The sequence below is a fragment of the Cavia porcellus genome, unplaced genomic scaffold (genome assembly GCF_034190915.1).
Source record: "Cavia porcellus strain 051 isolate PalLab524CR breed Dunkin Hartley unplaced genomic scaffold, mCavPor4.1 scaffold_22, whole genome shotgun sequence".
Lineage (NCBI taxonomy): Eukaryota > Metazoa > Chordata > Mammalia > Rodentia > Caviidae > Cavia > Cavia porcellus.
The window spans coordinates 34,004,262-34,022,601 of record NW_026947505.1 but is presented as its reverse complement, the minus strand read 5'-3'; the positions used below and the strand labels follow the sequence as shown (position 1 = coordinate 34,022,601).

Below are 18,340 nucleotides of genomic sequence, written 5' to 3'. Positions count from 1 at the left end.
TTCTTCTTTAGAATGAACATTCAAACAACACAGTGACATTAAACACTGTGTATTTTGGACCTGTGAGTTCTATGTGTTGGGTATTCATGAACTTCAGTTGTATATAGTAAGAGACCTGAACCAAAAGTTTAACAATTAACCCATCATTCCTCCTCCAAAAGTTGGCTGCAACTTCTACTCTGAAGAAGGGGTGAGTTGAAGTAATTCTACTCGGGCTGAAGGGATGAGTTGAAGAACCTAGTGTGGCTGAGATTAGCTTGGAAACCTTTAGAATTCCAAGTATTTCCCAGCAGAGGTTGAAAGAAGGCAGTTAGCCCTTGTTTGCTGGGTCATATAACTGCTACCGGCAGGGGGCAGCACTGCTTAGATAATCACAGGGAAAAGAGGCTTTATCCCCTCAGCCCTTAAGCACTTCAGAAACCCGTAAGTGGACCCAAAATCAAGCCCTGCCTTTACCCCAAGGGATTTTTGAGACTGGAGACACCAACACCTTCCTAGAGATGTGCTGTCAGTCTATATTTACTGGTGCTACTTATTGGGAGTTTTCCTTTTGATCTTTGTCTTCTCTTTATTTTGTAGTCAAAGGCAAATGGTTTTGTAGGGAAATTCAAGAGTTAAACGCATCGTAATCCTTTGCCAGTCCTTTTCTCTCTAAATTTTTGTATCAGAAGTGAAATTTGAGATAGGAATTGGAAAGGCAGCTTGTAAGAAAAAAAACAAAGACACTGCATGGAAGAAAACAACTCTTCCTTTTTTGTCAGGAAAAAAGGGGGAGCCATTAAGGGGTCAGTGCTGCCCCCTACAACTGGAAGGAAATGAGGCTGAAATAGATTCTGTGAATCACATTTTATTTTAATGATGCAACTGTTAATTTAAAAATTCAACTTGTATTACAGCATAATGCTAAATTTCATCTTGCAATTAATTTTGAAAGCTCGGATTTCATAGGAGGATTCACGTTAGCCTTATATCAAAGATAACTTTAAAATTACTAGAAACGTCTTTTCTGTTTAATAAGAATACATTATTGTACAATAAATTTTAACTTAGATGATGCATTGAGCTTTCATTTAGTTGAAGTATACAAACTTAAAATGCTTCATCTAAAATTTAGAGACTATTCTCACCAAAAAAAAAAGTGTTTGGTGGCTTGAACATCTAAAAATGTTGCTTCAACAGGGACTGTGCTACAGAGACTGCCACTATCAGAGAATTACAGCCATTTAAATGAAGGTAAATCTATCTACATCCTTCTTTTTCCCTGCATCTGCTTTCTCTTTGGGCATCCCTTATATACTGTAAAGATTTCAGGTAAGGTTCCATCATGGAGACAGTGCTTATAGGCAGGCATACTAGCATTTAAAACCTGCTCTGCCCTTTACTATCTTTTTTACCTTGAACAAGTAATATAACGCTCCTGAGCCTATTTTTGTCATCTCTGGTATAAGGAAGTCTTAGCTTATTGGACAGGAGAATTAATTGAGGAAACATATAAAAGAGCACATATACAAAGAGCACATGGCACCACTTGGTAACAGTATTGGGAAATTTAGCTCAAGAAAGCCTGTGGAAGAAAGACGCTAAGATGGCTGCCATGGGTCCCTCCCTCCCTTTGGGCACATTCTGCTCCTCACATAAAGGGGCAGGGTCTAGCTCTCTTACTCTCCATTTGAGCTGACATCTATGACTAGTTTGATAGGATCCAGAGACAGTGGCATTCTGGAACTTCCAAATCTAGGATTTAATGGAATCTTACAGCTTGCTCCTCTCAGAACCCAGCCACCTGGTTGGGAGAAGCCCAAGACACATGGAGATGCCATATGCAGACATTCAAGCCACTAGCCCGCTGAGCTCCCAGTCTACCTACCACTCGCCTCACTTGTCAGCCAACCAAGTAAGCCACCCTGCACACCTCATCCACTGGGGCATTAGACCCCGCAGTCCCTGTCAGCCACATCGACAGCTACATTGCAGGTCCTGGGATCCTGGACAAACATTTCCCAGCTAAGTCCAGCAGTCCATTGCCCTGTGAAGGACAGTCACAATCTTATTTTAAACCAAAAAATTCAGGGTTGGTTTGCTACATAGGCAATGACTGACAACCATAACAAAGCTATAGGAAAATTTTCTATTTTAAGGAGAGAAGAGTCAAAGCCCAGTGAACAGCTAAAAGGGAGAAGGGAAAGCATCCTAAGTATTGATGTGTACTTTCTAATATTTTTCCAAAGGTCTTTTTTACAAAGTTTCCAGGTAGGTTCCATTAGATTTGAAAGGGTGTAGATGGTTTCAATCAGCCTTGGTTGGATGACTAAAAAAAATACCAAATGAATATTTCATGTTGTGAAAGTCCTGTAGTAGAAAGCATCTAATGACCAACAATCTATCAAGAAGATAAGAATCTATTAATTATAGTTCATTTTTTAAAATAAGCTTTTTCCCAAAGAAGTGTAAGGCTTCTAAATAGTAAAAAAAAAAAAAAAAAAAAAAGAATGTTAGGAATAATAATGTGCAAACTCGGACTGCAGCTGTTACAGACAGAAGATGGGTTGGCAAGGAGGAAGCTCCCTTGGGTTGATGTAGGTAGGAGCTACCTTTCCCCAGACATGAGACCTACACTGCACTTATAAAATTAGGCGGAATGACAGAAAGGGTGCTCTGAGTTTGTAGTTTGAGAGGCATGGCTAAGAGGTGGAAGAAATTGTGATGGATAAGGAATAGAGATTTCATGGTGGCAATTGATTTTTTGAACCTGAATAGGTACCTGTGTCGATGGAATGAACCCAGGGCAATAAGATGTGCAAAGCCTAGCATGATCAGAGCCTATAAGCAGCACAGCAGATCATAAGGTCCCTTTGGCAGGAAACAGAAAGGATATAGAAAGGACAGGGTGAGCTGAGAAGCTTTATTTCCTTGGGTTTGGAACTATGTGAGATGACCCATATCCAACTGCACTGACCTAAAAACTACACAAAGGAGCTCAAATGGAAAAAGGATACTTACTCATGCTAAAGGGCACCTCAGATGGGGCACTACCATAGATGAGTGGCACACAGCCATCATCAAAGAATGTTTGTTTTCATTGCCACCTCCCTGACTCTGTGGAATGGGGCGAAGATGGAGGTGTGGCTTGCCCAAGCTTCCTGACCAGTAACTGGTGGACAGGCAGACCCCGGTCCTTTGTCCTCTCTGTCAGGTTCTCACACCCAACTGCTTTACCTTCTCCTCATCTCATTTTCCCGGGGTCCACCCATGTCTCCAAATGACCTTGTTTATGGCACAAAATAACACAAGATTGCTCTTTAGGGCCATTTTGAGAAATGGCACCCTACTCTTTGTTAGAAATAATGATACTGATTGTTAGACCAAAATAGAGAATGTTTATCACTGAAATAACTCAAAAAGCTATTTTTGAGGGTCATATTCTATGTGATAAAAGCCGTCATTTTAGTTGACTTTAAAGGACACGTCCCTCTGTAAATCCGTACAGTATGCTGGATTCTGTCAGCTGGATGTGACACCTTCCACAAAGAGTATATAAATGACTCTGATGCAGAATGGAGGTAGGACAGATAAATAAAGCTGACAGTTCACAGAAGAGGTCTTCATTACTAAATTATTTGGGGAGGTTTTGTGAGTCAGGGAAACTAATCTGTAACTAACGCTCCTTTGGTGAGGCTTATCCTGGCTTCATCTCCTCACACTAGAGACAAGGAAGGAGAATGCAGAGTTTCACATCCCATCATCAATTACAAACATGTCGTCCATCCCACTCTCTGTGAAATTGCATTTCTTATAAATTGCCCTGCGCTGGTGCCTCGTGAAGCAAATATCCACATTCCTCAGGCATCTGTGCCTGCCTTGGCCAGTAAGTGACGGCCCCCCTTCCTGGTGCCACCAATGCCAGGCTGGCTTCACATGTGGCTCCATAAGAGAACAGAAGGTAGATATATGCCAAGCCACAAAGCTGTTGGTGAACGCTCCACATTATTGATCTGTACAGGCTGCTTGGCTTGCAAAAAGCATATAGCCACAGGCACGAATCTAGATGGTGCTTTGCTGCCTGATCTAGAGCAGCATCCTGATGAGCTTGTTCGGTGGGGTCAGGGCCCTGCTGCAGGGCAGGTGACACAGGAGCTGATGAGAGCACGCCAGGAAGGCGGAGACCGTTTGTGGGTATCACTAAAAGCCCATTCCCTGGTGAAGGGCCTTCCTGATTGGCCCATCAGCTAGAAAGAAATTATTTAAAGGCCCAGAAGGATTAATGATGCATTCAATTATCCATCAGTTACTGGATAACCTGAAGAGATGACATATACAGGAGTAATCTGTATTTTGAAATTTTAGCCAGACAATCTGAGAATGTCCACAATGATGCCTATAACAAAATGGACTTGAACGAAATCATTTAAAGCTGTTTTTGAAGTTTATAGCTGCATAGAGGATATAGAAGGCAAACACAGTATATTAGGATAATCTATTTTCTTTTGAATTTTATGCATAATTCCCCATATGTCCAACAGTCCTATGAGAAAAGCCTGTTCAATTTGCTTCCCTTCATAAACATCGTGTGCCTAATAGAAATTACTTGATATGGTTTTCATCCTTATTGTTCTGTTTTGTTTTTCTAACTAATTCCATTAGGCTTGTATTTCAATCTTTCCTGAAAGTAAGGGCACAGTCAACATTCAACTTGCATTTTTATCGAACATTTGTGCTCCTTCAGTCAAAATGTACCCTTTGAGGCAGCTAAGAACTACCATTATCAACTGTTTGATCAGGTTATGCTTTAAAGATCACACATCAACAGTTCAGATCACTCAAAGGCCTGATTTTCTGGAAGATCAATATAGAGGTAGTTTAGGTTCAGTACATAGCTGGTTTAACTTTTATGCCTTTTTCCCCTAACGGACAAGGAAAAATTTAACTAAACTTTTTGTGGTCTCTAAACTGTTTTGGAGAGAGGATATTGGTGGATGTTGGTGTCATGAGTTTGACAGTGGACAACTGAGATCCTCAGGGCCAGACCAGGTATTCTGACACTGATGTGCAAGCAAAGAATTGCCTGTCATCTCCTGGCCAGCTGGCAATGGGTGTCTCTGTAACATGTCCACCTGGAGCCTAGCCTCTTGCTGGAGACAGAAAGAATGAGTAAGTGTGGCATTAACTTGCATGACAGAGTCCTGACCTGGTTGTACATGAGCTTATGACAACATTACATCACTGTGTCCTGTTTCAGGAAGCTTTTCCCTTCCCTCTCCTGCCTCTACACAGAACTGGACTTAGCAAGCATTTTAAATACCCTCCTTGTACCTTTTATAGGAAAGATGCATGGTTCTTTTCTTAAGATAACTCACCTTAATACCCATGAACTAATACTTTCACGGATAATGGCTGGGTTTTCTAAACTGGGCTTAACAAGGTTGAAAATTGTTGTTCCCCTAAATAGCTTGCTGATCTTTTATTTCGACTCAAAAAAACACCCCTACCATTTTCCCCTTGATTATTACCAAGTGTTAGTTTAGGTTTTTAATCACCAAATTCAAGAAATGAATATTAATCATATCTTTCCAACAATGAGCACTGATGTTTCACAGGACCCATGCACACCCCTTATGAAGTGCTCTTTAGAAGTAGCAAGGTGATCTGTTTAAAGGCTTCTACTTTTTATGGTTGAATTCTACCCTCCATCTTAATTGCCTCTGCGATGTATACCTCAGATACACATTGCATTTCAACACAAATTAAATACAGCACCAAACAGGAAGCAGAACAGAGCTGAGAGGAAAGGAGAAATTTGTCAGAATGCTGAAGACTGATAGTGTAGATTTAGCTAGAAGAGTAAGTGATGTTTCTGTAGCTCAAATAGGTTGAAACTCTAAGCAATGTCTTAAGGAAATATAGAAGTTCCCTGAAAGACTCGTGATATACCCTGCAAAGAGCTGAATGGGCAGTAGGGATCCTGAGCCCTGGACGTTCCTATCTTTGTCCATCTGACATGGGTTAAAAGATGTGTGAAAGCAAAGGATAGCACCATACAAGACAGGAACAAACTGTACTCTTCCAAATTCTATGTCATCGCTAGCAATGGGTCATGAATTTTGTTTTAACCAATAAACCAACTATTGCCAAGAAATTGAGATCCTGTCAGGGCAGCACGTTTTATATGGCATTCTGCATGACATTTGTGGGGCTATTTGATTCCTAAAGACCTTTAAATATCATCAGAAACAAGGACACTGATTAAACAAAACGGTAGCTTATTTTAATGATTAACCCATTTCTTCAAGGAAGGGAATGGGAGAGAGAACAAAACTGCAGACAGAACTTGCCAAAAGGACTGCAGACCAGGGCAAGGCCCAGTGTCCACACTGGCGGGAGTGTGCCCTCAGGCTGGCTCACAGTCATAGAGAGCTGGGTGCAACGTTGCAGAGACTTGCTCTGCAGTTAGCATTATGGCTTAAGCTCAGTGATCCTAATATTCTGATTCTCTAGGCATGAATAGCTGAGAAAATGTTCTACTCAATTATCCTTTTCCAATTTTAATGAAACTATCACTAACAGCCTTTAAACAGTAAAATGCAATTCAGAGCAAAATATAAATATGAACCAAAAATGGCAGAAGCATCAACCTGGTAATTATAAATATCTACTCACTTGTGACCTTCAACTAGTACCATCCACTTTTAAACTTAACCTAGGCACAGTTTCTGGGATTCTCCAAAATAAACCCAACTAGACTCTCGTAGCCTACATATAGGCCTTTGCTGGATCTTTTCAGAAGCTCTAACACAAAGATATTTTATTTAAGTCTTTTTTAGGTTTTCTCTGCTTAGACCTTAGTCATTGCATTATGACAGTGTGGCTATTTAAAGTGAAAAGAACATTAGGATATAATGGAAGGGGTATATAGTTAAAGCAGATCCTCCTGGATTTGAAGCCTGATGTCACATTTAAATGATTACAGTCATGTTTTTGAAATAATCAGTGATTTTACCTTTGTAAAATTAGCATGAGAGATTGTTTGGTTTGAGGGTAGTTAAATGAAATAAATATGCATGGCTCTAGTGCATAGAAAAGTTGAGGTCTTCCATTCCACCCCCTCAGCACTCTGACAGCTACTGTCAGCTGAGTGACTGTGGGAAAGCCAGGAACTCTCTAACATTGTTTCCTTTTCATTTAAAAAAATTGATAAAGTCTACCTCACCTCATGAAATGATCATCAAATGCTTATACCTATAAAGTGCTAGGAATACAGTCTAGTTTTAATAAAGTTAAGTTCAAAATGTTTCCTTCTTGTTAAAAATAATAGGAAATGCTTCCAGCACTTGTTATTCCCGGACTAGCTGTTCACCGTGATCTTAAGATTGGATTAAATACTGCGGGTCACTTTAAATGAACTCTAAATTAGACCTGATGTCTGGATTCATGTCCAGAAAAAGATTCACACACCATTTCCGGGCTTGGCAGGTCAGAATCAATCTTTTGGCTGCAGAGGAAGCAAGAAATATGTGCAGTACATGAATATTCCCTAGAGCAGAGCCTTCTTCTCTTCCTTTAAGGACCCTTCATGGCCAGTACCAAAGACAAAGAACACAGGCGTGGTTCTCTCACTCCTATAGACCTTTCCCTGGACTTCCTGCTTAGTTAGTAATGGCTCCTTTCCTCCTGTTCCTGATTTCAAGCCTCACTCACCATCTCTTACAGACAGAGATAGGAAAACAAATCACCTTTCCACACACACTGGGACCTCACAGGGTCCCCCAAGGGCAGTTGGTCACAAGACAAAATTCAGATGACCTCAGTAACTTGACACTGCCCCTGCACTGTTTGTGAACATTGAAGACATAGCCTCAAGAAATACTTTGCCTTCCACCCAAAGATGAATCATTCCTTTCCTCTCCTCTCTTGTTCCTATGACCTAAGGACTCCATTCCAAGGAGCAAAATAGGTGCCTTCCAATGCCCCATGCAGAGGTGACTTCCCAGAGAGTCAATGTATTTTTTTTTTTTTTCATTTTGGGTATTCAGCTAAGATTCTATTGTTCTTAATCTCTTTGTGTATTATTTAGGGAAAGTGGAAGGATGACTCCAACTATCATGACAGGGATCTTTTTAATTTCATTTTTTTGGTTACCTCTGTCAATGATCCAGGAAGCTCTTTGGTGATGGACACAGCCAGTAAATACAACACATTTTCAGAAACTGATATGCTTAAACTTGGAAGAGGAAGGCAGGGTTGATTTATGCTCTCTGCTCATCGTTTTAACGGGTCTATGACAATTGAACTAAATGAATCTTTTATTTTTTTCTACCATAGAATTTTATTTGGTCAGGATATGCTGTCTTTCTTTTTATGATCCAAAATTTAAAATTGTGATGAGCGTGATAATCAATTCTGATTCAGAGACCTCACCATCTGTTGCTTCATACAGTGTAATTTAACTCTGCAGGGTCAGAAAACAATAGCAGATTACCTACCCTGAAGCCCGACTGTGAAGATCAAGGTGATGCTCAAGGAGGACAGGCTCCCAGATGACCTAGGGTCTCATAGGTCACCCTGGTTCTCTAGTAGTGCTTTAGGGACAGATTACACCTGCTTTCAGAGGAAAACATGGCAGGCTTCACAAAGCCTTACTTCAGTGCTGACCATGAAAATGGGTAGCGCAAATGAATCCATGTCTTCAGACCTTTACACATCCTTTAAAGCAATGTGCCCCTCCAGCTACATTTTATTTTTATCTTTCTTGGACTCTCCTTCCTTTCCCAGTGTGGCACCAGGTTAGTGAAAATTCACACAATACTCAGAAAGACTGACGGCCACTCCCTAGCAAGCCCATTGGCCCAGCCCAGGCGGTTGTTGGACACCCAGCAGTTCTCTGGGCCTCAATGTCTCTGTAAACAGGAGGATCTGTGGATTAACTGGAGATCCCAATCCTATTCCTTCTCCTCCCCAAACACCTACCCCTGAGAGCTTATACTTCTGGGGCCTTTCACAGCAAAGCCAAGGAGAAACATTTCTCTGGGACCCTTGAGCCATTCACCACTCCTAGAACAAGGGCCACATTTTCTCATTAAGAAATACTATGATATCCACCACAACTGGTCTTGCAGAGGTGCTATACTCCTTCCTTCAGACTTCACCTTTCTTGGGAATAAGGTTTTTAGAAAACCAAAGCCAGGAAGCCTTGAAGGCTGGGTGGATTTCTGCCTTCTTGTGGCCACAGCACAGAGATACATAGGAAAAGTAGGAAGATACAGAAAGAGAGAAAAATAAGATAATGTTAACTTCCAAGCCTTGTTGTTACTACCTGCAGCAGTAATCCATTCAGCATTGCCTCCACCTGCGGGTTTAGCCTTGTCTTTGGGAAGCAGAATGAGCAAGTTACAGAGCAGGAGAATGGGTCTTCAGTCCTCCTTTTTCTGCAAGAAAGTGGGTTGGTTTAAATTTTCATGTTCAAGACACTGCTTCACCCTTTGAGATTGTTCTTACAATCATCTTCATTTGTTGGACAGTGTAAAGCAGTTTTTCAGCCTGTTTTTCTCCCCAGTGTTTGGCAAATTAATAAGTCACTAATCTCCAAGAAGCCCTTTCTAAATGAGAGCTAGACTTTACCTGTAGAGTCACTTTTGTGTTCCAGTGATTTCAGGTGAGTCATAGGCCAAATTTGAATGGCTTGCATCGCACGATATAATGTCTATAAAGTCTCACATTTGTAAAACATACATTTGACAGGTGGTTTTACAAAAGCTGTGAATCCCGACAGTGGATTTGCCGAGGAATTCCCTAAGTGTCAGAACGTCCTCAAATCTAACATATACACACACATATATCTTATATGTACATACATTTATATTCATAGGTATATGAAATATAAATCTATGTATTTTATGTATATTTGTAAATATGTATGTACATTTATATACATGTGTATATGAGATATCAATATATATGTTTTGAATCACTGGTTTATGTGTAGTTTTTCAAAATCATGTATTTATACAAGAACATGTACCCATTCACTGTGGAAAAGAAAACTCCCAGACAGGCCTGCATACTTTTTTCCATACATTTTGGGAGACTTGCACAGGACATGACTCACAGGTCACAAACGCTAACACAGAGGTGCACTGGGCTGTGAGGCAGGACCTGTGTGACAGGTTCAAAGGCCTGGAGTAGTTAAGTTAATGGAGTGGTTAAGCTAAATGTAGCTTTCTGTGGGCCTCCAGTAGAAAAAAGAGTAAACAAAAACAGAGATTTCCTCCTAGCTAAATCATCTTTTTTGTTTTAAAAAGTTGCTTGTCTTTGACCCACTTTCTATGTTCCCAGATCTCTTGGTTCGTAAACATTGGGTTTTTTTGTAGATCTAAACAGTTAATCTGGCAAAGATGACCTAATCAAGAGTGTACAGGAAATGGAAAAAATGTTCTAGATACAAATTACTGCTTTTCTAATTAAAATTTTATTAAGCTTGAAAAAGCCCTACACGTTTACACATTTTAAGATTGTCAGAGGGGAGGGGATCTTCTTGCAAAAAGAAAACTGTCCAAATGGTAGATTCCATGTGTGATACTGGCTTTTGATTTTCCACAGTGGGCTCTGGGGGTTCCACTCAGCTTGTGGCCAACGTTATGTTTTACTATAAAGGACCAATGTGCAGTAAGTCCTGTGGGATTAGAAACCAGCTGGGGGAGGGAGATAGGTCAGAACACTCACAGAAATGCGACTACAGGAGAAGCAGTCTGTGTTTCGTAATATGCTTTTTGACTTCATTGGATCCAAATACCCAGGAAGAATTTATGTGCATGGAAAGATCACGAGAATATAGACAGAAGTAACCAGAATTTCTCCCAGTTCTCCCCAGTAGGCTTCATCTAGTCTCTTCTTTCCTTTTATATTTTTTTCACAGGAACGTTAGACTGAGTGACCATTAGAGTAGCTGATACAAATGAAGATGTGAATGGGACATGTCAGAATTATGTCTAAAATGATAACCACAGATCTAATTCAAAGCTATTTTTTAAAATTCATCCTTCTCCTTCCTGCCTTTCATCAGAAAAAGTGAGATTATTACAAGCACATATTTCTTTATATGACTGTTTAAATTGCATTTTACCTGTTCTCACAGAATAGCATGGATAAAAATGTATTGTGTTTGGTAGCCAACACTGATTAATTTTTGCCCATAAGAATGCCAAAAGTGGGGCCAGGGATTTAGCTCCATGGCATAAGCACCTGCCTGGCAAGTGCTAAGTCATGAGTTTGATCCTAGTACAAAAAAAAAAAAACAATGCTGAAAGTTGTCCTTCTAAACTTGGAGTCTTCTGCTTACATTCCAGCTGTCCATTCTTGCATATTATATACAACTTCAAGTGAGCTTAGAGATGCATAATTACTAGAGTCTGCCTTTAAAAAATGCCAGAAGGAAACTACACCACCCACTGAAAGGTTGTTCTTGGCAACAAAACTAAGGAGTGGTACATCTACCCTGGCAATATGGGTTGTCGTGTCATAAGTGGCAGTAATGCTAGGGGATACTTTTCTTCTTTGAGTTATTATTACCTCCCTGAATGAGACATATCTCGATTTTGAATCATAACTGTGGGAAATGTCCACACCCATCTTACCCCAATGTATGCAAATTCTACTTCTCTCAAAAATCCAGCTATGAGAGAAGGCCACCGTCAAGTTATGAAAGTGGCTCAGCTGAAATGTTTGCTTTTCTGTGCTCAGTCACTTGAGCAGTGCCAGTGATACCTTTGACAAGGCAAAGCAAGAAATTTAGCCCTTCAAGATGGAGCCTTGTGTAAGGGAGGCTGAGTTTTGGAGCAAACTAATGGTAAGTTGAATGAAGTGTTTAAATATCAAGGGCATCCTGCTGGGAATTTTTCTTGTGGCTTTTTATAAAATCAAGATGAAAGAGGAATTTCTAATCAAAGCATTGTGATCTTGCTCATTAGTTGTAAATGAAACATGCTTTCTAGATACCAAATGGTATTAGTGATAAATGGCTTTGAATGAACTGTTTTAGTGTAAATTCTGTCTACTTTATTGATGAACAATATTGAACAGCTTGCTGGCATGCAGAGCATCATGACCTTATGAGTGGCTTGCTTGATGAGAAGAAATTCTAAACTCAAGCTAAATTTTTGTGGTTCAAAAAAGAAATATTCTTGCAACTCTGTGCTGGATGATTACCTTTGGTGGTCTTTATACCTCTTCTAAGATTTTATCTATACACATGTATGTATAAATATACACGTGTGTGTATATACCTATGTGTGTATAAAGGAGCCTATGCCTATGCCTATGATAAAAGAACATGCTAATGTCCAAGACTAACTTTCATGATTTTTTAACTGAACACCTTCAGATCTGCTGTTTTTCCTTTATGTCTCAAAGAGCTGCTGTACTCATTTGAGATGAACTGATAGAATCCTGAGAGCATATAGAGTAGCAGAGATTCCCAGACCTCAGTAACCCCGGCTGATCACCTCATTTTATAGCTGAGTACAGTAAACTTACCCTACCCAAACAATCCAGGGCCAACCATCAAGATCACAGATTCGGGGCTGGGGATTTAGCTCAGCGGCATAAGTGCCTGCCTTGCAAGCAGGCAGTCGTGAGTTCGATCCCTGGTACCAGTAAAAACGAAAAAGACAAAAAAAAAAAAAAAAAAAAAAAAAGATCACAGATTCATCTTCCCTTCAGACCAGTGTTTGTCCAATGATTTTATTTCACTCTCAGTATAAATTTTTATTTTGTCTTCTCCTTTGTCATATGGATTTACACTATGTTGGAAATAGACAATTGTATTGAAACATGGATGATAAATAGATTGGTATGATAAATTACATTTTAGAGGCAATGATGTAACCCATCTATCCTTTGCCCAGGAGTATGACTTGTATCACCTTCTTTTATGACATAAAAGTGACACAACAGCAAATTAAAACACTCATTTCTGGAGCAGTCACTTTTGTTCACTAAAGGATCTTCACTATCTCTGGTATCTTAGGTTTTAATACTTTTTGTGAACTGGTAAGCCAGATTGTAGGATAGTTTCAGAGAGAAGAGGATAAAAAAGATTATAGTTTCTAGACAAAGCTTCAAAGATAAAATTTTCAGATGAATATTCCAATTTTTATATGTCTATCTTTGTTTATCCAGTTCATTTGCTCACTTACTTAGCAAATATGCCAACAAGTTGTATTTTGGAAATTGAACCATTTCTATGTTCCTATGATACATGGTTTTTTTTTAAACTTTTAAAATTCTCTCTCTCTCTCTCTCTCTCTCTCTCTCTCTCTTCTCTCTCTCTCTCTCTCACCCCCCCCCCCTCCAAGGCTACTTTACCACTGAACTATATCTTTAGCTATTTTTTGTACCAGGGATTGAACTCACGACCTTGCACTTGCCAGGCAGGTGCCACTGAACTAAATCCCCAGCCCCTTTATTTTTTATTTGGAGGCAGTCACTAAGCTAACTACTCTAGCATCTAACTTGCAATCTTCCTGCCTCGCTCTTCCTCATTTTTATTAAAAGTTCATTTTCACAAGGTGTAAAAACTAAAAAGAGTTTATTCTGCATGCTCTCCAGACAGGAAGGAATCTCTGTGCCCCCAGGTCTGGTGGCTGAGGCACTGCGAGACTTAGTTCAGCTGTAAGGTCCAAGCAGAGGCTGAAGCTTGGGAAACACATACAGGGCTAAGAAGAAGTCACTGGTCCTCACCACTCTGCTTGAGTCCACTCCTGTCCAGGAGGTTCCCAGATAAGATAGTCACATGAAAAAACTATAGGTGCAAGAATTATAAGGTAAACATCGCCCATCCAAATGCAAACTAGCCTGTTTCATTAAACCTTGATTGTGCAAACTGCCATTTTGAAAATGTTCTCCTCCTTTGCAATTTCGCTTCTGTCTCTGGCTCCACCTCTGCCAACACACACTGTTCCTTGGCAGAAGGGTGGTGACTTCCCACGAACGAGCCAGATCACCAGCCCCAGAGTTTGCCCGAGGGAGCTGGCACCACCTCCACAGCTTCTCCCAGCTCCTTCAGGCTGGGTGGTGGACGAAGGGCCTGCCAGCTCACATACTCAGGAACAGGCTGGCCCAGAACAGGAGTGATTGGAATGCATCATGCCATTGTGTCTGCTCAGGAGTCTGGGTAGATCCAGAGTGAATTTTGGAGAGCCTGGTCTGTTTTCACTGTGGCTTCCTATTGCAACTAAGGCTCCTAACCTCTCCTGGTCAGCAGGTTGTTATCTTCACTGTAGAGATCATGAGGCATAGAGATTTAATAACAGGCTCACATGCTGTGTTAGCAAACAGGTTGAGAGTGAGAAATAGAAGCCTCTGCCACCAGAGGCTGATGACTTGATACGACTATCTGACACTCTTCCAGTCTTCTCTGCCACCCAGAGCAGTTTCTTCAGTGAAAGCTTCCCAGATGCTTTTTATTCCTAATGCACCTGATCTTTTGAACATCTTTACTCTTGTAGAATATTTGTGTCATTTAGAAATTCACTTCCATGCCAGACATAATACAGTAATGCTTCTCTCAAAGAAGATAATAGTGGTCCCTGGGAATTCAGTTCAGGAGCTTGGCTCCAAAGTGCAGCTTCATATTACCCAATGCAACCAGTAGACCCGGTCCCTGCCCTGCACCCTGCAGCCCAGCACAACTTCTCCAGGCTGCGCAGGATGGTGGCGGGGCAGAGGGCGAGTGAACCAGGGTAGCTGACTGTGCAGTCCTGTTTCATCCTCTCCACTCACGATGCTCAAGCCTTCTTTCTTTTCTCAGATCTGAAGTCCTCATTTGCTCCTCCCTCTCTCCAAATGAGTTCATTTGAACACTTTCCTCAGTGAAGCCTGGGGTAAGGGCACAGGGACCTCGACTTATTTACTAAACCTGTTCTTTTGACAAAAAACTCAAAGAAAAGAGACACGACTTTACAAATCAAAGTCAAAATATAATTAATCGGCAAGAGATATATACATGAAACAATCAGAGAACAAAATCACATATAATGAGTGGCTGAGAGTATAGTGTAGATATTAAGTAGAATAGCAGCTCTGAGGTCAGGTAAATCAGAGAGGCAGGGAAGTGTCCGAAAGATGGAGAAAGATGAACAGGATCTGAGATGAGGGGAATGGGAAGCCAGGAAGGGGAGATGTTGAGGCCTAACCATCCCTCATGATGGGATACCACTGAGTGATGCAACAGGAACTATATTTGAAGAACAAGGAAGGATATTGTGGAGAGGCTTAAATACCAAGGAGAGGAGTTTAAAGAGTAAAGATGTTCAGAATGTAATAATAGAAGCCCTGGAAGGTGTTGGCACGACAGCATGACATGACAAAAGCAATAGCTAAGGAAAATCAGTCTGGCAAAATAGATTGGATTCTAAAGGCTCTGGAGCCCAATCTGAAACCTATTTTTATAGGACCTATAGAGGAACTGCAATGGCCTCAGGCCAGGGTGGAATGTTTCTGAGGAAAAATATAAAACGCTGGTTGGTTGATGGGATTCTATAGAATACAAACTACGTAAGTTAGAAAATTGTGTATTTCTTGTATGAATAAGAGTCTATCATTGCTTAGAATAAGACAGAAGTCTAATTTCTTTTCATTGATCTATTCATGTTATCAGCATACTATTTTCATACTTCTTTGCCTGTTCCTTGAATTAACCAAGCCTTTTCTAGAAAATTATAGAATTTTCTAGAATGAGTACCAGTACCCATTTGAGAGTTCAGTGTACAGTTTATCTTCTAGATAACACGTCAGTCATCTTGATTCTTTTTCCCTCAAAGCTCTTCCTTCTTCCCAGTTGGACTCATGGTAATATTGGTCAGTTTCCTAAGATCTGCTTCTTAGCTACTGTTTTGAACAGTAATCTTCCTCACTATTTCAGCTTAATTTCCAGTTAGGTTGCACCTCAGTTTTCTCCCATTTTCATGCTTATCAACATGGACATAGACAGCTGCTGGTATTTGGATCCTTGCAATGGCTGTGATTTACATCTCAAATGTCTAGCAAAAGTGTCATGTTCAGAGATGGGGCCTTTGGAAGGCAATTAGATCATGAGAGTGTGTGCTCATGGTGGATTAATCCATTGGTGTATTCATTCATAAATGTCCTGTTAGGAAGTGGGGGCTTGTGGGAAGAGGTATGTTGCTGGGGTTGTGACTTTGGAGGACATAACTCCTTCCCTCCCTTCCTCTCTCCCCTTGTCTCTCTGCTTTCTGACTGCTATGAGTTGAGCAGCTTTTCCTCTACCCATACCCTTCAACTATACCATTTTTGGCTTTGAGCCAACTGACTACAGACTGACTCTCCTTAAAATATAAGCCAAATTAAACCTCTCTTCCTCTAAGTTGTGAGTGTCAGGTTGGAGTCTCAGAAATGGAACAGCGAACTAACACAGCGGCATACTTCAGTTTTAGATGATTACCATTTCCATGCACACCCTACATAGTTGTATGGGGTGGGGGCTATGGGGAATCTAACGCAGGACTTTGAACTTGCCTGGCAGGCACTGTGCTGCTGAGCAATATCCCCAGCCCCATAGTTTTTTGACATAAATAATGTGTCAGCTCAGCTTGAAAGGAGAAATACTTTAGCACATCAAGTACAAAATCCAAGAGACTCCGGGGTGGTAGAAGAGGTTATGAGCCTGAACAGACAGGTTTTAAATAGGCTTCAGGGAAAATGTTGAATCATAGAAGGCGACAATACCAAAGCACCACAGTCATGTTCCATTTGACTGGTATAATGTCTTTATTATTGATGTTGTTTTATATACATTATTAGCCACATTTAAAATCCAAAAGATTTCACATAAAAATTCAGAGACATAAATTGCTTGAAAAAAAATCCAAGAAAATGACAATAATCAACTGGGGATGAGTTCAGCTGTCTCCTGTAGGTGAGGAGAGAATTCTCCTCCTCTCCTGCAGTTTTGAGTACTTGACAGAGCCTGTACACAGCTTAACTTGTGGCCCCTGATCTAACCAGTCTCCCATTTTACAGAAAAGGAAACTGAGACACAGTGATGCCAAATAACTTCTCCACTATTACTCGAGAAGTCAATAACAACATTAATATTAGAACTGAGATTCTTGACCCCTTTCTTTGTCTTTTCTGGGTTCTATAGTCGTTTGTTGAATGTAGACTCAGGAAAGCTGGGAAGCGGAAGAAGATGAAGGCCAGAGTGTGTGAAAATACTGAGCAGTTAAAAAAAAAATACCGAACAAGTCAACCAGAGAACAGAAGTCTAAGAAATGTGCATTAGCACATGTGTGGTCCTTGATGGAGTGTTAGTCTGTTATTGTATTTGCTAATTACAATGATGAAAAGGAACCTGTTTCTGAAATAGTTTTTTTCCTTTGATTTTTTGAGATAAAAAATATCGATTTGGAAATACAATCACGTTAAAACATTTTAAACACCATAATTTCTAAATGGAACTCAATTATACCAAATATTTGTGTATTTTTTTCTCCCTTCTCTGATCCTCAATTTATTTCTTTAGAACTCTTGCTAGAACTGTTGGCTCAGTCTCTGTCTTGAATATGTTAAAGTGACATTGGCTCTTGGCTAGAAGCTTGGAGTGGCACTGTGATCCCCACCACCTCCCAGGGCCAGCGGGAGAGGACCGCCATCATCCGCTTATCATTATTGATGTGACCTCTGCTGCATTTCTGTCCAGTGTGATTCTGGATCCAATTCAGAAAACACCTGCTGAAATCCTTGCAAGAAACCCATGTGCATGCCAAGGCCGGATGATTTGTGTCGCTCTTGAACAACGTGAAGGGCAGCCTCTTGGCTCTCCTGTAGGAGTCGTTTTAATCAAAGTCAGAGTTCTTTACAGGTCTGTGCGGTCTGGCATTTCTGTTTTCTGTGTAGCAACATTCAAAATAGACTTTTATCTAAAATGCAAGCAGCGTGGATAATTTTCAAGGCTCTCAGAAGTAGAAAACAGACATGAAAGAAAAATTCCTTTTTCTCTGGAATATAAAAAAGCTTTAAAATTAATACTCTTGTCTCACCACTCTATCTTTTCTCTTCTCAAAGCATTTATATCCTTGTGACTGCTTCCTTTATTGTGGGGAGAGTGGAGAGGTCCTTCCTTCCTCTTCCCCAAACTCTTGGAGCTTTTGGTAAATGTAACAAGATCATTTCCTGCCCAGTGGTGAGGATGTCTGAGAATGTTTTATCCATACTATTTACTCTCTGTCATTTTTGATTTGCCTTTTTTTTTTCTAGTACTAAGGATTAATCCCAAGGCCTTTGCACTGAGCTGTATCCCCAGACCTTTTTTAATTTTTTTATTTTGAGGCAC

General features: G+C 40.4%; 1 protein-coding gene across 1 annotated transcript in view; it reads left to right on the top strand.

The window, feature by feature from the left end:
• Window positions 1-11,520: 11,520 nt before the first annotated feature.
• Sash1 (SAM and SH3 domain containing 1) overlaps window positions 11,521-18,340 on the top strand; it is a 302,233-nt gene continuing 295,413 nt past the window's right edge. Inside the window, exon 1 of the mRNA XM_063233026.1 lies at window positions 11,521-11,836. Coding sequence (XP_063089096.1) covers window positions 11,792-11,836 — 45 coding nt within the window. The 5' untranslated portion in view covers window positions 11,521-11,791. The remainder of the gene's footprint in view (window positions 11,837-18,340) is intronic.